This window comes from Globicephala melas, chromosome 6 (assembly GCF_963455315.2).
Source record: "Globicephala melas chromosome 6, mGloMel1.2, whole genome shotgun sequence".
Taxonomy (NCBI): domain Eukaryota; kingdom Metazoa; phylum Chordata; class Mammalia; order Artiodactyla; family Delphinidae; genus Globicephala; species Globicephala melas.
In genome coordinates, this window is record NC_083319.1 from 97537764 (window position 1) to 97562651 (window position 24888).

Below are 24888 nucleotides of genomic sequence, written 5' to 3' on the forward strand. Positions count from 1 at the left end.
AAAATTGCAATTCCTTTAGAAAACTTATCTTGGAGGTTTTTTAAAATTACATCACTTAAGGCTAAACTAATTCTTCAAAGGTTGAGGAATACATTTGACTAGATAGGCCATAACTTATGAATAGGCATTTAATTTAGATTATTTCTACAGTTTTTCTATTTCAAAAATGTTTCAATAAATATCTCTGTATATATACACGTATAAATACAGATTAATATAGATCATATATATTATATATAATAATATATAATGTGATATCTAATTTAATTGAACATATTTGTCAGATATGCACATATATGTATATATGTAATTTTCCTGAGGATAAAGCAAGTTCCTAGGAATAAAATATTTGAATCTGATACCATCAAATTTCTCTTCTAGACACCAATTATGCTTTTAGCAATAAAATTTGAAAATTCTTTTTTTCTTATACTCTTGACAACTTTTTTTTTTGGGGGGGTGAAGTAGAAAAGGATAGCTTTATTGCTTTACCAGGCAAAGAAGGACACAGCAGCCTCCTGCCTCGAAAAACTACGTGTCCCTACTCTTGACAACTTTGGACATTAGTTAAAAATTATAGTCATTCCCATGAATTAAAACAAAATGGCACCCCATATTATTTCGCCTTTTTTTTTTAAGTATAAGACATAGTAAATGATGCTAAATCTCACTCAAAATTAAGGAGTACTTGCTTCAGTGGTTTGGTCCAAAAGGGCTATGGGTATATGTAACAAAGGTCATGGAGATGAGATGCCCCTAAAGTAGAGTTTAAATAACTAAGTAATGATCACTTCATTTGTAATATGACACCATCATATACAGTTCAATCCCTACAATTTTCACCTATGTAAGAAAGCTTATTGTTTTCCATTAAGCATATATCTTCCCATTATATCACAATGGTCTTCTAATGGCCAAATAAAATGGATACTTGTAGTACTCCTATTACTTCCCTTCTCGTCAGTTTTTGGCATTAACAGTACAGTAATCCCTCTTTAAGATTTTCTCTTCTTTTTGCTTCTAGAACATGTGCTCTGCGTTCTCTCCACCTCTAGTATCACTCCAAGTTTGATTTGATTACAAGATACTCTTCCTTGGTACATCCCCTCACCTTAGTGATCTCTTAAAAGTTGGCCTTTAGTATCTTCCACAATACATCATGCACTCTCTGGCTTATCTCTTCTATTTTCATATTACTAACATGGTGATAAGTTATAAATTTTGATCTTGACTTAGCCCAGATAGCTTCTCCTGGGATAGTTACCTATTTAGTTGAATAGAAATCTCATTCTGAATATTCCACAGGAAACTTAACACATCCCCAGACAATTAGCTTTTCTCTTTTCCTCCTCTACCACCAGCAAAATTCCTCACTTCCTTCTCTGTGTTCTACCCGGTAAACAACAACACAATCAACCAATCACTCAGGACCCAAGCCTGGATCGACACCTTCCACAGCCAGCTAATCATTCTTGCACCGGTTCTAACCCTCAAATAGTTTTCAAACACATCCCACTTTGTCTTTCACACTACTACCACCACCCTAAAACAGTCCAATATATGTTTTTTGAAGGGACACATGAGTGAATGTATTGGAAAGGAAGATGATAAAGTGAGAGAAATGATGGCACACGGTTCCCCATGTTAATATCCACTAGAAGAGGTTTTAGATTCTGTCTTTCAAAGTGCTTTTTTAGAACTTGAGTTCTCTTCATTCAATGTCATGAAATGCCGCTGAAGTTTTCCTGCACGCAGTTGCCTTCCTTCCCTCTCCCTCCTTTCTTCTCCTTCTCCCTTAAATCTTGCCTTTCTCTGGATCCCTCTCCCTGGCCCGGCGTCCTCCTCCCAGCACGCTGGTCAGCTCCTCTCGCTGAGGGCTCGGGTTTAGCCCCGCCTACGCGGAGCCCAAGTCACGAGGCCGCGGGTCGGGTGCAGCTCAGTGGGCGGGGACTCCTCAGCGCGCCTGGGCGGAGCGGGGCGCGGGCTGCACCAGCTATATCTGCGCCTGCGCGGCGCCGCTGCTGGGCCAGTCGGGACGGAGGAGACAAGATGGCGCTGCGAGCGATGCGGGGCATCGTGAACGGGGCCGCGCCTGAGCTTCCCGTATCCACCAGTGGGCCCGTGGTGGGGTCTCGAGAACAGGTGCTGGCAATTAGCCGGAACTACCTCTCCCAGCCTCGTCTCAGTGAGTATCAGAGAGCAAGACGAATCCTGTCTTTGCTCTTAGCCCAGCCCCTTGCTCCCACTCACCTGCTTAGCCAGAGGGGTGGGATGAGGGGATTGTTTTTCCCTCTCGCGTCCCCCTACTCCGACGTCTCTCTCTAGTAGGCGATTTGAGTGTACCTTAATTTCCGTGCCAGGGGTGGGCTAAGGGGAAGAGCACCAACGGGAACTTTTTCCTGGGTTGGTGGTCTCCTGGCTGTTGCCCCACCGGTGCTCTCCAGTTTCCCGAGGCTGGAGCATGCTCAGGCGCTTGCTTCCTGTCTCTGAGCGAAGGCCACTTATTGCCACTCTTATCCTAATCTTCTGCTGATCTCATTTGGATCTGCAGGGGTCGAGGGAACCGCCCCTCCCCTTCCCCTGCCTCGGGTGTGGACCTCAGGGCAGGTCCTGAGATCCTGCCGAGGGGGACGGTGTAGTGTCATCGCTGACGTGTTCAGGCCTTTCGTGGATGGAGGTCAGGCCCACAGCAAGAGGGAAATGTTGTTCAGTGGAGAAGCTGCTCCGCAGGAGGACACCTAGATATCAGAGAAAGCTAGAGCTGAAAAGTACCCTGCGGGTCATCTAGTCTAACCCTCTCATTTTACAGTGAGAAGCCTAAGGTTCTGAAAGGGACAGGGCTTGCCAGGCTTTAGACCCCTAATTACTGGCAGAGCAGGAAAATTCCAGGTTTCTTAATTCTTGCTGGACCTTTTTCTGCCATTAATTTGATTGCAAGGCTATCTTGGAGAAGACAAGAAGCTTTGCCCATATTATTTAGCAAATATGCAAAGCATATGCATAAGCATGTTTAAGTGTTGTGATTGTAAAAAGACCTTAATAAACCAGGCTTAAGTGGACTGTTCAGCAGTTTCGAAAGAAATGGTTCTTGATGACTAAACAATAAAATTGTGTAGCATCAGACCTCTTCACAGTTTCCTTAGGAACCGGGGATGAGCACTGGAAGTAGACTCTTTAAAACTTAGGAAAGCACCTGATGTTTTCCAACGTGGTGAGACTGTATTTGCGCCGGTTAATTGCCACAGTACCTCTTTGTGGGTGGCTCATTGGTTAACAAGAATTTCAGATGAAGGGTTTCAGTCTGAGCGCTCTCCTGCCTGACTAATCCCATCCTCATCAGTCAGTGGGTCAGGTCATGTGGCAGCACTGCAGTGTAAGGAAGAAAGAAAAGACTTGATTCTATGGTTTGCAGAGATGTGTTTTTTTTTTAATTGAAATATAGTTGATTTATAACGTTGTGTTAGTTTCAGGTGTACCGCAAAGTGATTCAGTTATATATATTATATATGTATATATATTCTTTTTTAGATTCTTACCCATTAGAGGTTATTACAAGATATTGAGTATAGTTCCCTGTGCTATACAGTAGTTCCCTGTTGGTTATCTGTTTTATGTATAGTAGTATATATATTTTAATCCCAAACTCCTAATTTATTCCCCCCATGTGCTTTCTATAATGGGAATTATTTGCATTAGAGAGTGCTTGTTGAGAGTTTACATGAGCTGAATGTTTCAAGAAATTGACAGATGTTGCATTCTTATGACAATAAATTTGTGCCTAACAGTTACAAATACTCTTTTATGAATTGCATTTGTATGCTTTGCTGTTCTTTGGGTAGAACAGATAGACATTAGTGGTGCTTCTAGGAAAAGATTATAAGGGGCAGTAGTCATTTTTCCATATAATTATTCACTCAATCTCAACTCAGAGTATCAATTGAAATAATAACATAGTTTAAAGAGTACTCCATGATTGAGGTTGTAAACCCTTAAGGGAGATGAGTATGATTTCTCAACATTCTGTGTGTGCTTAGCCAGTGACTGAAGAACTTCTCCAGATGAGATTCCTCCTGACAACATTGTTGCGACGTAATGCTTAAAACTGAAACTTCAGGGTTCAGGAATCCTTTTTGTATCCTCAGTGCCTAGCGCAGTGTTGGCACATAGAAACATTGTGTTTTGTAATTGTATAACTTGCATTTAAACCCCTTGTTCTAATAGTTTAGTATATGGATCTTTAATGTAGATGGAACCAGAGTAGGGAGTTGGGGTACTTAGTTTGAGTTTCACTTCTGTGTCTGGGTTATTCTAAAAAGCACAAATGATATCATACTTAGGCTAACAGCTAACTGCATTTGAATGTCATCTTTTTCCTGTATTGCCACATTCTTGATTCGAGTTAACACTTTTAATTGCTTCTGAATAAATATTAACTTCTTAATTTTTCTGATTAAAGATCGATGTTACCATCCTAGGTAAAAAGTTATAGTTATTTAATGTGTGCTTTTTGAACAAAGGAATGGAATATTGGCAGTTCCACTGTACAGATTGGATCCTGGGGCCGTAAACAAGAGATGGAAAATGAGATATGCAGGCTTGAAATAATCTTGAGCACATTAGTTGAATTTCTGAAGTCACAATGAAAGAAAACTTGATTTCCTTTTAAACTTTGAGCAAGGTTCAATAATATACGAAGAACTTTTGGATGTTAAACGTTTTGGATTAGATAATCTCCTTTGTTCTTGAGATCCTAGATCAACTAATCTTAGTTTCTTAGGTCACAAAGCAGAGTTAGCCTCAGTGAAAAGTCCAGTAAAGGAATGGTCGGCCTGCCTTTTTCCAGAACCTCTCCCTCCTTGCCCACTACAAAGTGTGGGTCTTTACTTTTCTTGCACAATAGAAGATGATTGTTCCGGTTTTGTTTTGCTAATAAGGTGGAGGCTGAAGGACTAGATCTCTTATTGTGCAATGACTGTCGAATGTTCTTTTTGAAAGTTTCACAATCATTAAGTAGTGTTAGTTCTGTTGAACAATCTCATATCCTATAGGAGGAAGAGGATGTCATCTAACAAAATATGTGCTTCTTAAAATCTTTGTAGATTTTGGGTTTTAAATGTCACTCCATAAATATTTATTGTCTTCATAAATATTCAGGATCAAAGATGTAAACATGTGTCTGCTGTGTTTTCAGAAGTTCTGATCATCCCCTGCAGACCCAAGTTCTTCTTCATTTGAAATTTTCAAGAGAAGAGTGGTCATTATTGTTTCTAAACAGAAATATTTATGTGATTTGTGAATGGGTATTGACTTTTTGAAGAGCAGCTTTATGTCTTTGGCAGCTTTAATCTAAATTGTTGTCTCTGCTTTGGACTGTTAATACTAATGGTGAGAAAATCTGGGTAAATATTGTTGAGAGATAAAAGGTGGTATTTGATATTATTTTCTCTTCTTGTTCCCCCCCAGTAGTTTTACTGTTGTGGAAAGGAGCTATAGTTTGTATATAAACTGTTTTCTACTCCCTATTTGTAGTCCAAGTGCTAGGAACTGTGTTATCTCCATATTTTTAAGTTATACTGGAGACTAAGGGTCATAGAGTATAAACTTAGAATTGGTGGTGGGGGGGGGCACAAACAAACAAAAATAATTTTAATCCTGGCTCTTCCATTTAATAACAGATTTCTCATAGATGTAGTTTAAGTGTGGAGTAGGTCTATCAGCCTTGCCTACCTCCCAGTGTTTTGTGAAACTGAAAAGGTAACCTATCTGAAGATGCTCTGTAAAGTGTGAAGCAGTTTCGTTTGGTAATATTTTTTATTTAGTTTGGATTATAACATTTATTAGTTTAGTTTGCACCCCATTTTAATTTAAACCAAGCATGTTGCTTAACCTCTGGTTTGTACCTGAAGTGGTCTCCTCATGCTTTCCAGTGACAGAAAACTGCTGAAGCATCTCCATTAGTTTCTTCCTTTCCTGCTTTAACTTTTCTGGTAGCTACACTCCACTGGAGAAAGGTTGTTTTTCAGTAATGATACAAGAGTGCCTCAGACCACAAAAAATGACCAGTTCAGTTTTAGAATTTGAGCTGTAGCACAGAATCAAAGAAAAAATGACTGGAGGCAGACGGTGTAAGTTCAGATCCTTAGGCAAGTTACTTAATTTCTGAGAATCATTTTTCTCTTGTAAAACTTGGAATAATATTTGTTAGGCTTATAGACCTGTTATGGAGTTTAAAAAAGAATTCCTGACAAGTACTTTTTAAATGTGTATTGGTAGTTTTGTTATTAATTAATTCCAGTGGTTACTAGCTTTTTTAAAGGCTACATACATTGTTGCAAATTTAGAGACTGCTTTTGATGAAGTAGAATCTTGCCTTCTATAGTTGAAATCAACTTGATTCACTGTTTCCAGGAAAAGCAATGACTAGCATTTCTTTTTTCTTGGTCATGCTTTTTGCCTTGTGACTGGCAAAACTTCATAATTTGAATGAGCTTGAATTTAAACATGAGATTCTTAAGGATCATTGTTGTAGAGGTTAAAAGTTCAAAGGAGATGCAAATCTTGTCTGGAAAGTAAAGAGAATTTCAGAATCTGAAGCATTTTACTGATGTTACATTTTATTCAAAACAGTTGCCTGTAAATCTCAAAACTGAATTCCCACACCTCCACTGGCCCACTCCCTACTCCCATTCCCAGCTGTTTAGGTTTTGAAAAGGTCTTTGTTTCTATTGTTTTAAAACCTGTGTGCCAAGAAAACATGTTTCTAATGTAGTTCACTTTGCATATCCACATAGCAATTTTAGAAAGTAATTGAAAAACAATATGTGGATTCTTTTAAAATGAGAACAGTGAGGGACTTCCCTGGTGGTCCAGTGGTTAGGACTCGGCGCTTTCACTGCCATGGCGTGGGTTTAATCCCCAATTGGGGAGCTAAAATCTTGCAAACCGTGTGGCGAGGCCAAAAATAAAAATAAAATGAGAACAATGAAGAAATTGTTTTAGGGGTAGGACTTATTTTTAAGAGTATTAGATTATTTTAAAACAATGGAGAGGATTAACATAAAAGTAGCAGAATATGTGACAACTGGGATATTTCTAATAATCTTGGAGGCATGATTAATTTGTTTACATTGCCATCCATTCAAGTAGCTTAACATTTAAAATTTGTGACTTGCTTTTTATCTAAGGTTGGAAAAAAAAGTAATTAGGGGCCTCTGTTGATCATTACAATAGCAAATGTATTCAAGCAAATATTTGGTGTGAGAATTTAAAGGTCCTCAGTGTGAAAGACTAGGGTTCCTGACAGTGCTTGCCTGCCCTGTCTCAGTGTTTCTACCAGGGTACTTGCTTCCTGGCTAAAGAAATTATGTTTTTAAATTCTGAAGCCCCTTGAATGGACAGACTGGTTATTAAATGGTTTCCTCATTCTTGGGAGTCTACATTCATTTCAGAAATTTCTGTCTAAGACATCATAAGAAATCAAGCAAGTGAAAAATTCCCAGTTGGTTGACAGCTTCTTACACATTATTTTAGGTCTTGTAAACACTTATTTCATTTGTGTTTTCAGCTTTTCTGATTATGAAATTTAGTTAATTCTGACATTGTTAGAATTGCTTTCCTGAGTGTTCTGATTTATACTTGATTACCATTCATTATACTCGGCATGTATGTAGGTGTGATACAATTCAATGATAGCTACCTCCTTTCTAAAATGAGAGATTTGGGTAGTTTGTTGCTAGGGCATAATTTGCAGTAGAAAATATAAGCTTCTACAATGACAGTAACGTTTGACTTTTTTTTTTCTTTAAAGGATGCTTATGTGATCTCTGGCCTTTAATTCCATCCGCCTTCATAAACTCTTTTTTTTCCGTAGTTTTTATGATACTATTTAATCATGGCCTTTTATCTTAACAGACTACATTTTGTCAGATTTCTTTTGTGAGTTTTGTCACTTCTGCTTAAAGTTACGGATTCCCTTCTTCTCTATCTACTTTGCTAAGTGCTACCTTTTCTGTAAAGCTTTTTCTTTTCTAAGTAAGGACCATTGCAGGGTCTTTTCTGTGCTCCCACACACCCTCAGCACACCTCTGGTACAGCCCTTACCTCCCCCTTCTCCATATAAAATTGTGAACTCTTGTGGGAACTCTCCGTCTTTACCTTTGTTTTTGTATCCTGGGTCCTTGAAACAATGTGACTTATAGTAAGAATTAAAAATGGTTTTGGTTTGATGAAGGGGATTATGAGAAGTTGTACAGATGCAGGCATATTTTATAAATTCGGTGAAAAATTTCATACTTTCTGAGTGCTCCGTATAATAGATATGATAGAGAGAGGGGTTTTTTGGTAATACCAGAGAGATCATTTAGACTGTTGTCCTGTTTGACAAGAACTGACTCTTTTGTGTTTCTTTCCAGCATACAAGACAGTATCAGGAGTTAATGGTCCACTAGTGATCTTAGATCATGTTAAGGTAATACCACTATCATTATCGTCTAACCATTTATGAAGTTAAAAGCATAGTATTAAGTACTGTTTAGTACACTTTAAGTCTTTTGTTATGATTTTTTTAAGCCATTCCTTGGTCGGAATGTCAGTGCTATATGGAGACAAGAATTTTAGGTCAGAAGTCAGAAGATGGGATTCTAGTACTGGATCTGTTGTGGAATCTGTTTGTGGCTTTGAGTCGCTTGTCTGTAAAATTTAAAATTTTATTTGTTTGTTAATCATACCTCACAGGTTTATTAGGAAAACAACAGTAATATTTGTGTGTTTTATGACTTGTAGAATATTTAGATATACAGTATCTTGTGGCTCTTGTCATAGACTAGTGTGTTATAACTACTTGTTACATTTTTGTCTTCTCTACTAAATTTTAAGGTCTTTGAGTGAGTAAACAATGTTACTTTTGTCTTTGAGGGCCTGATACTGGTATTCAAGTAATGAATAAACAACAGATTATCTCAACAGTGACTAAAACCATAAGCAGAGAATAGTTTTTACTTATTCAGTTTGTTGAAAGATGCTTTAGTTACATGGGTTTTTTTTTAGCCACACCTATACATAAGAATTATCTTAGAAAAAGAGGCATAGAATATAGTCTGTAATTGAATAGACCTCACCCTAGGTGAAGCCTCCTGCCTGAGTTCAGTGATTAAAATATCTTCAGAGATAATTTGTATAATATGCTCTGTAGAACAGTAATTCTGCATTGGTTGTTGTTGAGAGTGGATCAGGGGGAAAGGTACACAGTTATTAGTTTGTTGAGAGAAGTAATGACAGAAGTGTGTTTGGCATGTGGCCCCTCTGGAAGCAGAAAATAAATTGAAAAACATTTCTTAAAAGAAAGGGCAAAGTGAACTGTCTCTTCAGCTTTATCACTAAGATATTTTTGTGCATGACAAGGTACCTATACAAATTAATTGCAAGATTAAGCATATAGCTTCCTCCTGGCCACAGTTTCATACTAGTCTGCAGTTTGATTCAAAGCCTCAGTATACAAATTGTACAAGGTTTAGGCAGCTGCCCGTTAATATTTTGTGAAAGGATGAAGCATACACTTTTATTTTTTGAGGAAGTATTGAAAGCATTATTTGCTTCTTTGTCCTTTATTTCTTCTTTTTTATATACTTTCTATTGGATAAAATTTTTGACTCATATTTTAAAAATATGAAGCTTTTATATTAGTAAATATATTTTCAAAAACAGTTAAAAATATTCATGCTTCAACTATGTTAAGTGCTGAACTCAGCACCAAAAATACACAATACAAATACATAAATGTCTAATTGTTAAGTGCTATGAAGGGTGAGTGCAGGATGCTATGAGAGTCAATAATGGGAAGGACTTAGAAAACATCTTGGAGGAAGTAATTTTAAGAAAGCTGAAAAAGTTCTATTGAATGTTTGTTTGGGGTATAACTCCAGCTGAGGAAAAAAGTTTATGTAGTTGTAAGAATGGCTTTATACCACCAGATTTAAGAGTGTTTTTTGTTTGTTTTTAGTTTTTGGCTCCTGTTTTTAACTTAAGGCATACAGATAGTATCAAGGAATGGATAATTTTATACAAATTGTATCAGAATAGATGATGATGGAGACTGCTGTCCAACTCATTTTCTGAAGGTAGCGCATCTTTGATTTCCAAACCTGACAAAGGATAGTATCAGAAAAGAAACAGTGTAGCTAACCTCATTCACAAGCACAGATTCCAAAATTCTAAATAAAAATGTTCTCATGTATTGGATATTAGCAAAAATATACTTTAAAAAATCAACAGGGCTTCCCTGGTGGCACAGTGGTTGAGAGTCCGACTGCCGATGCAGGGGACGCGGATTTGTGCCCTGGTCCGGGAAGATCCCACATGCCGCGGAGCGGCTGAGCCCGTGAGCCATGGCCGCTGAGCCTGTGCGTCCCGAGCCTGTGCTTCGCAACAGGAGAGGCCACAACAGTGAGAGGCCCGCATACCACAAAAAAAAAAAAAAAAAAAGTCAACAGAATTATGACAAAGTAGAATTTATCCCAGTAATACAAAGATGATTTGATATTAGCAAATGTCAGTATAATTCAGGTCATTCATAGATTAAGCTAGAAAAAGCTTACGCTCTTCTCAGTAAATACAGAAAATGTATCTGATAAAATTACTTGTTTCTAAAAAAAACAAAACAAAAGAAGAAGGAGGTCTTAGAAATAAGGGATAGAACAAACTTTTAAAACCTCTTAAAGGATAGCCACCATAACTTACAGCAAACAGCGTATTTAAGGAGAGACTCTAGAAACATTCCCATTTAAATCAGGAACAAGATGAGGACACCTGTTGTCACCACCGCTCTCCATCTTTGTTCTGTCTTTGTGCTTGGACCCTAACCAATGCTGTGGGAAAAAGAAATTAGGGGATAAAGGGATTAAAAAGGAAAAGGCACAGCTGTCATCATTTCTTGGTAGTATGATTAATTAAATAGAAAACACAAGTTATTCAGTGGACAAACTATTAGAAACAATGGTGTAAAACAGTGTTGCTGGATGCAGATGATGTCTAGAACTTTTTACAAAAAACTGTGAAACTTTGTTGAAAGACATAAAGGAAGACTTCAAATAAGTGGATATTCCACGTTCATGAATGAAAAGGCTCAGAATAGAAAATATGTTGATTCTCTCCAGGTAACAAAATCAGTTAGAAATAGAGTAAGAATAAAAATTTGATGAGGGAGTAAGCAGATATTTCAGTGGAGCAAAGTTAAGATTCTTAAAACCAACTCTTCTCACACCTGAGAATTTGACTTGGTAAATGATAAAGGCTACATTACAAGTCGTGCCACTTGTAGCACAAATTAATTTGTGCTACTCAGTAAATATTGTTGGGGTATTTGGCTTCCTGTATGAAAAAATAAAAATAAAAATGAGAAAAATAAAATTACGTACCAAAAATACATCCAGATGGATTAAAGACCAAAACATGAGAAACCTATCAGAAGACAATATAGAAAACCATTTTTATGACTTCAGATTGGAAGGTTTTCCTACACAAAAGACACAAACCATAAAGGAAAACAAGTCATTTTATTGCAAAAACTTCTGTATGATAGTATACCATAAACAAAATTAAAAGACAAGAAAGACTGGGAGCAGATATTCGCAAAAGGATTAATGCTCAGAATCTATGAAACTTATCTAAAAGTAAATAAGAAAAAGCAGATGTAGTTGAAAAGCGAGGAAAAGATATTAATAAGGCTATTATAGGAAATGAAGTCTGAATTGTCAGTAAACATGAAAAGATGCTCAATATTAGTAGAATCAGGAAAATGCAAATTGAAAGATACTATTTTTTATTTTATCAAAATGGTAAAAATTAAAGTTTAATAATATAAGATTGGCAAAGATTTAGGGAAAAGATACTTATCTATACTACTAGGGAGTTTGTAAAGTAAAAGGTTCCTTTGCAGAGTAATTTCACTTAAAAATGGACACAGCCTATAGCCCACCACTAGATAACCAGATACCTTAGGGAAACTTGGGCCCACCTGTGAGAATGTTCATTGCAACATGTTTGTAGTAGTATAAATTTGGAACAGACTTGAACACCAGTGGTAGAAGAACAGCTGAATAAAATGTAGTGTCACTTGGTTTTAACTATATCTGTTCTAACATTGATTCTAGATGCCCGTTTATTCATATTAGCATCTCCAGAATCAAGTGTCCTACAGTCAGTGTTGATTCACGGATGCATTGGCAGATGTTTTCCTTCACATCACACAAAGTAGTGATGCATTTTTCAAAAGATTATGTTAATAAAATAAGGTAAATACTACTATGACAGATCCAAAACATACGGTCAAGTGGAAAAAAAAAACGAGTTGCAGGATGATATATTTAGTATGTTATCATTTAGGTAAGTGAAACACTACAGTATATTTTTGGAAACATGCAATTTAAAATATTAAAAATGGATTAGAGGAATACATTTCTGGTTAGGAGAATTAGATTGAGGAGGGAATATTTGCATTATTTATTATAATAGTAATTATTTTATTGTTTAGTTGCATTTTATTCCTGTCCTCCCAAAGCACAAGGTGATTACACAGCCCAGAAGCAAACATCATTTCTGAGTAGTGGGAACATAGTTTTTTAACTTTCTGTAGTCTCAAAGCTTAAAAACATATACACAGAAGGAAGGAATTTAATTGCTGTGGTTTCATAGATTTAAGATCCTTCCCTCTGTACCTTATGTTGCGTTTGCCAGTATATGTGCCAGTGATAAGTGTTTTAAGGACTTAAACTACCTGAGGATATTCTAAACTCTGGATGTATACCTGTGTGCTTTGGGGAGGTATGGGGTCTGCATGTGCATACATGCTGTGAAAGACATAGAAGCATATAGAGTATTTTGAGGAGCTTTTAAAATGTTGGTTATTGAGCCTTTATTTTTTTCCTATTTAGTTTCCCAGATATGCTGAGATTGTGCACTTAACACTACCTGATGGCACAAAGAGGAGTGGGCAAGTTTTAGAAGTTAGTGGTTCCAAAGCAGTGGTTCAGGTAAGCATCACTTTCAAAACCTGGCCAGTTGAACGTTTTTCTGATCACAACAAACATAAGAAACACCAGTAGTTCTTTCTGGTAATTATCACATAAGTATACAGATCTTCATCAACTTATAGGTGGGGTGACATCTTGATAAACCCATCATAAGCTGAAAATATTGTAAGTTGAAAATGCATTTAGTACACAGAACCTACCGAACGTCATAGCTTAGCTTAGCTTACATTAAAGGTGCTCAGAACACTTATATTAGCATACAATTGCACAAAACCATATAACACAAAGCCTATTTTATAATAAAATGTTAAATATCTCATGTGATTTTTTTGAAGTACCATTTCTACCGAATGTGTATTGCTTTTGCACCATCACGACCATGAAAAATCTTAAGCCAGGGACCCGACTCTTTACTGGCTATGAGGGAAGAAAAGTATTTTTTCATGTTTTCTTGCTAAATGCCAGCCACCAATATCCATTCTAGCCCAATAGCTCCACTGGTAAAATGGCTTTTTTAAAAAAAAATTTTAATGGATAAAATGAAACAGATAGTCACATAGAAGGAGAGAGATGAAAAGTAGAATTCAGAGCTTATGGGCTGAAACCAAAACAAGATCTGAGTCTCCTTCATTAAATTGTCTCTGATAATGCCTAGTATTTAATGTTGCTGATTATAGGAAGTGCCGGTTTTCTCAAATAACATATTGCTCTAAAAAGTAGATCTGGAGCAGAGGTCGGCAGAATTTCTGTAAGGGGCCAGATAGTAAATTTTTTAGGCTTTGTGAGGGTTTTGCCTAAGGTCTCTGATGCATGTTCTTACGCTTTTTTTTTCCTTTTTTTTTTTTAAAAAAAACAATCCTTTAAAAATGTAAAAACCATTCTTAGCTTGCTTGGTGGATTTGGCCTGCAGGCATGACCCTGGTTAAGAGGTTGGCAATTTGGTTCATCGTCCACCATGAACACTTCTTTATTCATAATACTAAAAGTAGTCTGTACATTGATGTATTTTACTTTATAAGGGCTGACAAATCTTAAGCGCTTATGATCTAAATTTCTTATGCCCTTCTGTTTACTTTTCTTTCTTGATAGGTGTTTGAAGGGACTTCAGGTATAGATGCCAAGAAGACATCCTGTGAGTTTACTGGGGATATTCTCCGAACGCCGGTGTCTGAGGATATGCTTGGTAAACGGATATTATTATTCATTCTGAGCAGAGATCTGTTTCCTTTTTAATGTATTTCCATGAAGTCTTTGTAAAGATTATGAATATTTGAGTCATTGTCCACTCTGTACTGTCTTGTTACTGTTTAACAGGTCGGGTGTTCAATGGATCAGGAAAACCCATCGACAGAGGTCCTGTTGTACTGGCTGAAGACTTCCTTGATATCATGGGTAGGGACAGAAAATGGATTTCTGTGTTTTGGGGAAAATAGCATCTATCTATCTTATACATTTGTCAGATAAAGGGTGATTTTTATGATACTTTAAGTAGATAACCAACATATTCCATGTTTGATTAATTATTTTTTGTTTACTATTTAATTTATTTTTCCTAGAGGTTATCTTAAAATTTTATATTTTATTTATTGTAAAATATCACCAGGATATATCTGAAATGTAAAAGCCATAATGGCTTTGAAATTAGGATTTCTCTCTTATTTGCTATACCTTACATTTCACTTTACTACCATATAATTTGTGAATCTACAAAAGATTAATGGAAAAAAATATTTAAACAGTTTCAGATTTCAAAAATAACTGATTTTTTAAGAGTAGGAAGAAATGCTTTATATGCTTTGTATGGTTGTAGTCTTAATGTAGAGACATAGTAAAATTTTCCCTTTTGGAAATGCATTAGGCCAGCCAATCAATCCTCAGTGTCGGATCTATCCAGAGGAGATGATTCAGACCGGCATTTCGGCCATAGATGGCATGAACAGTATTGCTAGGGGGCAGAAAATTCCTATCTTCTCTGCTGCTGGCTTACCGCACAATGAGGTGAGAACTAGAATCTGTTTGGTATGAAATTCAAGAAGAAAGAATTTCTGAGTGCTTCACTCTTAGTGAGAAACCAAATATAGGATTTTCAAGGTAAATACCCAATGTTACTGTTTATATAATCCAATTACATTGACTCTTTATCCACACATATCTGACTTCTTCCTTACTCTTAGGAATCTGCAAAAATTACAAAATAGTTTTATTGAGTAAAGCCCTTTAAGACAACCCAGTTTCATTTATGATTACAGTTCCCCAAAGTTTAGGGTAAAAGTTATTTTGTTGTAGAAGTATTATTTTAGATTTTAACTTAGTTCTTTTGTACTCCTCATCAGATTGCAGCTCAAATCTGTCGCCAGGCTGGTTTGGTAAAAAAATCCAAAGATGTAGTGGACTACAGTGAGGAAAATTTTGCGATTGTATTTGCTGCTATGGGTGTAAGTATTATCTTTTTCTGTTTTAGTATGAAATGTAAAATTGCTTGTGTTATTAGAACAATGTAGAAAACTGCACATATATTATTCAGTTTATCTCTAGGCGGAGAAGTTGCAGCTTGGCATTTTGGGCAAACCATGGATTAGTATTTAGCATTTGACTATGGAATGTAAGAATAATTCCCTTTGTGCCCAAAGCAAGCTGTTTACTCTGTTGGCTTTTGTGAACGTTTTGGGGGTACTTGAACCTTTAAAGGAAGGAGCGTGCAGATCTATAGCTTGGCCTTCATCAGAAATAAATATTGAGGGGAAAAAAAAAGAAAGAAAGAAATATTGGGCATTTTTCTTCTCCCAGCACTGATGAAGTCATTGCCATTTAGGTAAACATGGAAACTGCCCGGTTCTTCAAATCTGACTTTGAAGAAAATGGCTCAATGGACAACGTCTGCCTCTTTTTGAACTTGGCCAACGACCCAACGTAAGTAAACAAAAAATAGAGCTATTTTCCCCCTGTTCATGCAGGCTTCTGGTCAAAAATGTCACCTTACACTAAGGAGGTAGAACATTACAGTGAAAGCTACACAGGCCTAGGTATGAGATAACCGTATTTAAATTCCAGCTCTGCTTCTTGCAAGTTACTTGGTTTTGGGTAAGTCACTTAGGTTCTGAAGCTCAGTGTCTTCTTTCATAAAGTGTGATAAATAATACTTGTCTCACAGGGTTGTTGTACATATTAAATGAGATAATAGTATAAGTTACCTAGCACACAGTCCATACTCAGTAAATTACCTTTTCCTCTTACCTGCAAGATCTGGCCCCTACGTCTTTCCTCCCTTTCTCCTTCTCTCTCTCTTCCTTTCTTGCTCAATTTTGAGAACTATATAGTTCTGACAAATTATGGGGCATTTATAAAATAAATCAATTTAGCTGTGTAGCACTAAGTAATTCTTATTATGTAAATACATAAAAGAACCCTGCCTTACTTAAGAACTTTTAAAGTAATAATTGCTTAACCTTCCTCAATTTATGTGAAACTTTAAAAGGGAGACTGTACTATTATTTCTGGAATCATTTTGTTTTGTTTTTGGCCTTTTTGTTTGAGTGACTTAGGACTTAATGTTTCATTTCAGTATTGAGCGAATTATCACTCCTCGCTTGGCTCTAACCACGGCCGAGTTCCTGGCCTATCAGTGTGAGAAACATGTATTGGTTATCCTAACAGACATGAGTTCTTATGCTGAAGCACTTCGAGAGGTAATTTTTTTCTTAATTAAAATGGATTATCTTGTCAGGGATTATCTTGTCCCTCTACAAGTTTTCATTTTTTTTTTAAATCATGTTTTTTTAAATGCATTGCTCATATATTAGTAGAATACCTTAATTAATCAGAAAAGAAAATATTACCTTTGTCAACCTAATTGAATTAGAGGATGAGATTTAAATTATTAGCCTATTTATCATACTCTCACTGTCTCCATTGATTAAGACTGGATTCTTAGAGTAAATGATGCAAGCTGTTTAATCAGTTACTCTCCAAGGTAGTTCTGTCTCTGTCCAGACTGTCAGTTTTCAGCCCTTTTCAAGAATTTCATTTTTAATGATGTAAATTTTTATTTATTTCCATAAGTGAAGACTACACTCTGGCAGAACCCTCTTCAGAACTTTTTTTTCCTTCAGAAAGCTCAGTGATTATTTAGAAACAATGTAAGATTCTAGCACTTACCATCCAGAAGTGTGGGGTGTTTGTTCTAATGCAAGTTACTGAAATTTTGAGTTACTTGCTCTTTTAAGTGTGCAAAAAAGGGAAGAAGACTTCTGAAGAGACAGCCTATATAAATATCTAGCCTAAGATTCCCTAAGATCCATCATCATATCTCACTCGGCTACAGTGTTTTTTCATTGAAGGACTTCTTTTCTCCCATCCATCACAAATACTTTTCTAAAAGGCAGTAAAAATAAGTATTAGAAAAGTAAAAAAAAAAACAAAAAAAAACAATTTACAAACCCTTTTATTAGTAGTATTAGATTCGACAGACAATTATTCTATCAAATTGCCACTAAAGTTTTCTATATGTTTATCTTGCTTTCTACATTATCTCCTTACAAATTGATAAAAGCTGGTCTGCAGGCCACACTTTGAGTAGCACTGCTGGAGCATACTCTTGGAGGAACCAAAGTAGCAGTTAGAAGTTGGGCTTAATGATTTACAGTTCTTGTTGGCTGTAGATTAAAATGTATGCATATATTCTAGTGTGCCTGTCTCTAAGAGAAAGACCATTTATTACTATTCTTATCTTGTGCGGTGATCCAGGGAAATTATCTGGCCCTTGATTCCGGTTGTAAGTTGGGATTAATAACATTAACTTCCTCATAGGGTTGTTGTGAGGATTAAATTAAATAATGTATGTAAAATGCATCAGATGATTTCTGATATACGTATTTCCTTCCCTTTTGATCTTTTCAGGATTAGCTTATGTAAATCTGGCAAGATCCATAACGTGAAGTAAATCTTGTGAACTGAGAATGTTCTCTTAGTTTTAAAATGTACTACCTTTGATTTATAAAATTGCAAGCAGATTTTCTTCTAGCAAGCTATTTGAAGATTTGTGTTATGGCAGTATGATTTTAGCAGAAAACTGTGGTCCCCAATTGTCAACATTTTTGTTGCAGAATAATCTGAATTTATGTTGCTAGATTTTTCTTAATCATTTCTAGAGGTGATATTTAAAATGAACAAGATATTTCCATCTTTGTAATTTGGCCTGTTCAAACAAATGTGTTCTAACCAAGCTTTAATTTTCATTTTCTGGTATGTGATACTGTTCTCCTTGACTCACTGTCAGGTTTCAGCAGCCAGGGAAGAGGTTCCTGGTCGACGAGGTTTCCCAGGTTACATGTATACAGATTTAGCCACAATATATGAACGTGCTGGTAGAGTGGAAGGTAGAAGTGGCTCTATTACTCAAATTCCTATTCTCACCATGCCTAATGATGGTAAGTTTAGGGTCTTTGGATTATAGCATCCCTAATCGTTGTAAGGACTTTGATTTTAAGAGAGAAGACCATCTATCTTTTTGAGTTGAAATTCTTTTGAGAGTTTATCCTCCAGAAGTTTACCTTACCTAGTGATTTGTTTCTAATAAAATTTTTCATTTCGAAACTACCCATAATAATTATTCTTTTGTAGAAAAATTTTCTTGTAATTTTTATTTATTAGCTAGTATTTAGTGTCTACTGTTTGCAGGACACTGGTCTAGATGAAATGAATTTTTAAAAGATTTATGGGCTCTACTTAATGTAAGCTACTCATTCTAGGTGGATATTTTTTAAATGTATGTGCATCAGTAGTTTAAGGTAGCTTAAGTGCCAGATATAGAGCACAGATAGTAAATGCCACGAGACTCTAGAGATAGAACGATCATCAAAGACTTGCTAAAAATTACTTGGTTTTATCATGTGTGTCTAAGTGCACAGTGCAGTGCCTGCCTGGATGTATGCCCAGCAGCCCCCGGGTGAGACTTTCAGCATTCCCCTTATGTTAGTGTCTTTTTATCTTTATCTCAGTCTTTTAAAAACACTTTTTCAAAATATTTTCAGAAACAGTAATAACTCATTATAACTGAGCACTGTTCTAAGTGTTTTGTAAGTTTTGACTCATTTGATCTTCATAGCGACTTTTTAGATGCTCTCGTGTGAGGCACAGAGAGGTAAAGTGTCACAGTTAGGAAGTGGCGGCTTTAGAACCCAGGCAGTCTGAATACTACCTCTGATGTGAAAATGATTTGTTCCAAGGAAGCAGCTACAAAATTACTCTCTGTAATTTAACAGACTTAGAGGTGTCTTGCTCTGTGGGACCTGCTTGGTGCTGCCTGTGTAGTGTTGCTTAACTTGTTTAGCCTCTCTGTATTTTCCATGTTGAAATGTTGTGTGTCCCTCTGGGATAGCTTATGGATGAAGAATGTTCTCTCAGTATACATCAAATTGGCAAATCTCTGCAAATGAGCTTTGTGTTTAAAATGGAACTTTATTTATATTTGGGGGAGAGAGAGCATAACTAGGAGAAATAGTACTTTTTATGAATATAGCTAATTTAACTTGTGTCGACACATGTCTAACTGTGCTGCAACCAGATAAGTTAGACTGGCCAATACGGTAACCTCTAGCCACATTTGGCTGTTTAAATTCTAAAGTTTATTAAAATCAGATAAAGTTTGAAATAAAGTTTTTCAGTCGCGTTTAGCCGCATTTCACATGTTCAGTAGCCACATTTGACCAGTGGCTGCCATATTGGACAGCACAGGTAAAGAACTTTTCCATCATCACAGCAAACTATTTTATATAGCACTGTTTTAAGTAGTGCAGATTGACTTCCTGTGGTTTTGTTTATATGAGATGGACACTTTAACTAACATCAGGTGTCTTTCTCTGGTAGATATCACTCACCCCATTCCTGACTTGACTGGATATATTACAGAGGGGCAGATCTATGTGGACAGACAGCTACACAACAGACAGGTATTTGACAGTTGAACGATGCTATAAGCCTATAGATCTATTCTTCAGTTATTCTTTAGTGACTCTCACTTTGCTCTTAGGAATTATTTATTTAGAAAATATAAGCAAGAGGGAAGAGATATGGGAACATATGTATATGTATAGCTGATTCACTTTGTTATAAAGCAGAAACTAACACACCATTGTAAAGCAATTATACCCCAATAAAGATGTTAAAAAAAAAAGAAAATATCAAATTACATTGTTTTTAATATGGCTATAAAATTGTCATTTCTGTAATACTAAAATCCTGGTGTGGAAAAAAGTGCCAGAATTAAGAATTAAATTTCCACTTTCTTTATTATGACTTAAAATGGAGTGAGTTGTTCAAAGAACTTTTTTGGGTCTTCTGTTCCATAATGGTATAATCTACTTTTGTTATTAATACAAGAACAGATTTTTCAGAGTTTTTTCTTTGTCTTTTATTGTTAAAATTTTTAAAAATTGAGGTATAATTGACGTAACATTACATTAGTCGCAGGTGTACAGTGTCATGATTTGATATTTGTATATGTTGCAGAATGATCACCCCAGTAAGTGCACTTAACATCCACCACCTCACATAGTTACAAAATTTTTTTTCTTGTGATGAGAATTTTGAAGAGCCACTCTTCTAGCTCCCTTTAAATATGTGATACAGTATTATTAACTTACATAGTCACCATGCTGAAAGTTCCATCCCCATGACTTAACTCATTTTATAACTGAAAGTTTGTACCTTTTAACCTCCCTCACCCATTTTGCTCACCCCTCATCCCCTGCCTCAGGCAGCCACCAGTCTGTTCTCTATCTGTGAGCTTGACATTTTGTGAGATTATATGGTATTTATCTTTTTCTGTCTGACTTATTTCACTTAGCATAGTGCCCTAAAGGTCCATCCATGATGCTGCAAACAGCAAGATTTCATTCTTTTTTATGACTGAATAATCAAAAACAGATTTTTTATTGGTTCTTTAATAGATGCCAGCTTCTGATATCAGCTTTTAGGTGAAATTATTGTGTTTTTTTTTTTTTTTTTTTTTTTTTTGTGGTACGTGGGCCTCTCAGAGCCGTGGCCTCTCCCGCCGCGGAGCACAGGCTCCGGACGCGCAGGCCCAGCGGCCATGGCTCACGGGCCCAGCTGCTCTGCGGCATGCGGGATCCTCCCGGACCGGGGCACGAACCCGCGTCCCCTGCATCGGCAGGGGGACTCTCAACCACTGTGCCACCAGGGAAGCCCTATTGTTAATCTTTTTATGTGTGATTTTATGAGTCAGAGTTCAGAAGACCATTTGGATTTGATATTATAGGCAGATGTTGAAAATTCAGTTTTTTAATATAATCTTGTACTATTTTGTAGATTTTACCTTTTGGGTTTGATTCTCAAAAGAAATCTTAACCTGTAAAATGTTTCTTCCTTTTCTTATCAGGAAAAGATATTAGGAATCATCTAGGAAACAAATGTAGCAGTGTTATGCAATTTAAGCAATAAAAATGAGTTTCAAAATCCTCCTTTACTACCAGTAAAGCCTGAATTTTGTACTTAAATATAATATTTTCCCCCTTCCCCTTTTACCCAAGATTTACCCACCTATTAATGTGCTGCCCTCGTTGTCGCGGTTAATGAAGTCTGCTATTGGAGAAGGTATGACCAGAAAGGATCATGCCGATGTATCTAACCAGCTGGTACGTATGTTTTCTCCAGGATGGTGTTTAAAGAAATGAATACTTTCTCAGTTCATTCTGCTGTCTTATACCTCTCGTCTTTCTTCCATATCACTTTTCTTCTCCCCCCATCAAAGTAGAATTTTAATATAGAACATATAGAATAGTGGAATACAGAAACATTCATTAGAGCCTTTTTCATAAGGATAACTGCTCATGACAAAGATTAAAAATCACATGCTTGAAACCCACCTCTAATGCTATATGAGGTAGTTTTTAAATAAAAAAGGCATAAGACGATTAAGTTTTTATTAGTAACCTTAATTATAGAGTATTTCTGAAAGACTATTCTAATTTTTTGTTTAACATATTAGGCAATCACCAGAACGCTAAGGGATACAGCTGTATATATTCTATGAAATCCTTGGTTGCTATAGTCCTGAGATTGTATACCAAGCATAATTAAAGAAAAACACATTTGACCTTAAAGTAGAAATGATAAATAAACCCAGGGATAACACAGATATTTTTTTTGAATAGAATTTAGAGATGGATTTCTCCTATTGTGTAAGTTGTGATTTTTAAATGCTCTACAAAATGTAAGCTCACTGGTATATTGAGGGAGTGTATTTTTTGTAGAGTGTTAGTAATGCCTATGTACTGCATGCTTGAAGACTCCTTTCTTAGTGAGACTACGTATAATAAAGTCTTCCCAGTACTTGCATATGAACTTTATGTGAATTATGTTTGGAAATCATGTGAAATACTGTGAAGATAGCTACAGCAATACACTTACATAGCCCAGAGTACCGTTACCATTTATAAAACCTTCTCTCTGTTCGTGTAAACCTTTTTTTCCTCTTTAGTATGCATGCTATGCTATTGGTAAGGATGTGCAGGCCATGAAAGCCGTAGTTGGAGAAGAAGCCCTTACGTCAGATGATCTGCTTTACTTGGAATTTCTGCAGAAGTTTGAGAGGAACTTCATTGCTCAGGGTAAGATGACTGTTTTCCTATGAATAGAAACAGCATCATATGTAGTTTTGAGGAGGACTTCTTTCCTAGTCTGAGAGAATTTACATTGGTCTCCATACAATTTTCCTTCTGATTAGAGAAGAGGTTCTTCCAGCCGCCTGCCATGTCTTTGTTCTTAGCCCTCTGGTTCCTTCCCCTGTACCTTCAATTTCTTTATCCATTTATTTAGCTCCTGTCTTGTGTTTTCTCTTCCTTAGAACCGGCCTTCTGCTCTCCTGCCTCCATTGCCACTTCTCCTCCCTCTTACCCTCTCTGCAATGCTCTCCTCTGGCTTTGGGGGCTTTGGACTTTTCCTGTCCATCTATTTTCATCCTCCTGATTTCTCATCTTCCTGCTGCTTAATTGTTAGTGTTCCCAAAGGCTTAATTACCTGTTCTTTCTGTGCTTTTTTTCCCCTGTGCTGATGACTAACTTCCTGTGTATGAGCCTTTCCCCTCTTTCTGAAGCTCTAGTCCCGCATCTTGAGCTAGGAAGCCTTTGTTTATGCCACCATCCTCTCTGGCTCAGTGTGGTGAGAACCAAAGTATTTTCCCAACTGACCACCTACCTAGCAATTCCCTTTTCAATTTCTGTCTACCTCTGGCATGACCATTACCCTAGTTAGCCCAAGCTCAGGCATTGGGCATTCTTAACCCTCTTCATTTATTCTCCAGTCATCAAATATTTGCTAATTTGCATTGTTCTTCTTTAAAACATCTTATCCTGTTCTCTTTTCATTCCTATTAAAAAAACTTAGGCCGGTGTTTCTCAAAATTGAATATGCTTTTGAATCTACCAGGGATCTTGTTGAAATGCAGATTCTGATTCAGTAGATCTGGGTGGGGCCAGAGAGCCTGTATTTTGACAAGTTCTGGGTGATCTTGAAGCTGCTGATCTCTGACCACTCTGTGTGTCCCAAGACCTAGTCCAGACCTTTGTCCCATCATCCTTGGCCGTTAGTGCCAGCATCTTCACCAGTCTCCCTGACTCTGTCTATGCCATTGCCAGGGTAAATTTAGTATTAATTTTATTGATTGTCCTTCTGTTAAAAAGTCTATAATGGTTTTTATTACATAGCATGTGTAGGGCTTTCAAGCTGTTTTGTTTGTTCTCTTCCCTGCCACCCCTGCTAATGCTGGTAAACTCTATTTTTGACCTCAGTGATACTTACAAATGATGTGTTTATTTTGGAATAATGCATCAGCTACACACTTAGGATTTGTGCGCTTTTCTATTTATGTGATACATTTTTTAAGTAACATTAAAATCCCCAGAACGTATGACAGTTGGGTTTTCTAAAAAAATAAAAAATAAAAAATTACACAGAACCTTAATATCTTAAAAAGATAAAAATTGTTCTGGTAGACAAGAGATGCAGAACTCTAGCCACTCTAACTCCTTAGTTAAAAAATGAGATTTATTTTCAGGATAAGAATGATTCTGCTATTAAGAATAATAATAGCAATAGCAAGTTTGAAAACTTTCACACGGACCTATTCAGGTGCTTAATTGGCATTTAAGGCCTTCTGAGTATCTGTACTAGCCTCCTTCAGGTCAGCCTGTGTTCCTGGGAAACTGCTTTTCTCACTACTCTCTGGACAAAACTCTGGGTCTAGTTTCCATTATTCAGTGGAGTGTGTTTAGATCCCACCCGTTGTTAAAACACACACAACACACGCGCACACACACACACACACACACACACAGCCGCCGAACGTCTCGCCTGTGGGCTTTCTCCCTTTTCTCTGGTTCCCCGGGGTACTTATTGTCTAGACCCTCATTTCCACATTAAGTCACATCCAGTCCTGGGAGACCTAACTGCTTTGTGTCTCTTTTTATACTTCATGCTTACAGTGCTAGTTCCATAACAGAATAAATTTTGAATAACGCTGAGAAGTTGGAAGTACTTGGCCTTTATTCATCTAATCTCAATTTTTTGTAAGGTCCATACGAAAACCGCACTGTCTATGAGACTTTGGACATTGGCTGGCAACTGCTCCGAATCTTCCCCAAAGAAATGCTGAAGAGAATCCCTCAGAGCACTTTGAGCGAATTCTACCCTCGAGACTCTGCGAAGCATTAGCTGCTACTTCATCGCTGGCTCGATGCTCCTGTGAAATACTGGTTCTGTTTTCTTTATTCCTTTTGCACTCCCCCATCCCCACCTTTGTGTTGGAGTTTACTGTGTTACCCTGTAATTAAAAACAAGGAAAAGGTAA

At 36.7% G+C, this 24888-nt stretch overlaps 1 protein-coding gene across 1 annotated transcript; it reads left to right on the forward strand.

Moving 5' to 3' along the window:
* The first annotated feature begins 1999 nt into the window (after positions 1 to 1999).
* On the forward strand, positions 2000 to 24888 carry ATP6V1B2 (ATPase H+ transporting V1 subunit B2). The gene is made up of 14 exons (XM_030832555.2): positions 2000 to 2185; positions 8412 to 8467; positions 12927 to 13025; positions 14115 to 14208; positions 14340 to 14417; positions 14884 to 15023; positions 15359 to 15460; positions 15838 to 15935; positions 16588 to 16711; positions 18301 to 18451; positions 19890 to 19972; positions 21572 to 21676; positions 22522 to 22651; positions 24613 to 24888. Exons 1-14 carry the CDS (start codon positions 2050 to 2052, stop codon positions 24750 to 24752), a joined length of 1536 nt encoding a protein of 511 aa, XP_030688415.1. The 5' UTR covers positions 2000 to 2049; the 3' UTR covers positions 24753 to 24888.

Bases quoted from the DNA above. Each gene is read 5' to 3' on its own strand.
- ATP6V1B2 (XM_030832555.2), top strand. From the start codon at position 2,050: ATGGCGCTGCGAGCGATGCGGGGCATCGTGAACGGGGCCGCGCCTGAG. The intron at 14,209-14,339 runs GTAAACGGATAT...ACTGTTTAACAG, and splicing joins GGTGTCTGAGGATATGCTTG to GTCGGGTGTTCAATGGATCA. The intron at 15,461-15,837 runs GTAAGTATTATC...ATTGCCATTTAG, and splicing joins TTGTATTTGCTGCTATGGGT to GTAAACATGGAAACTGCCCG.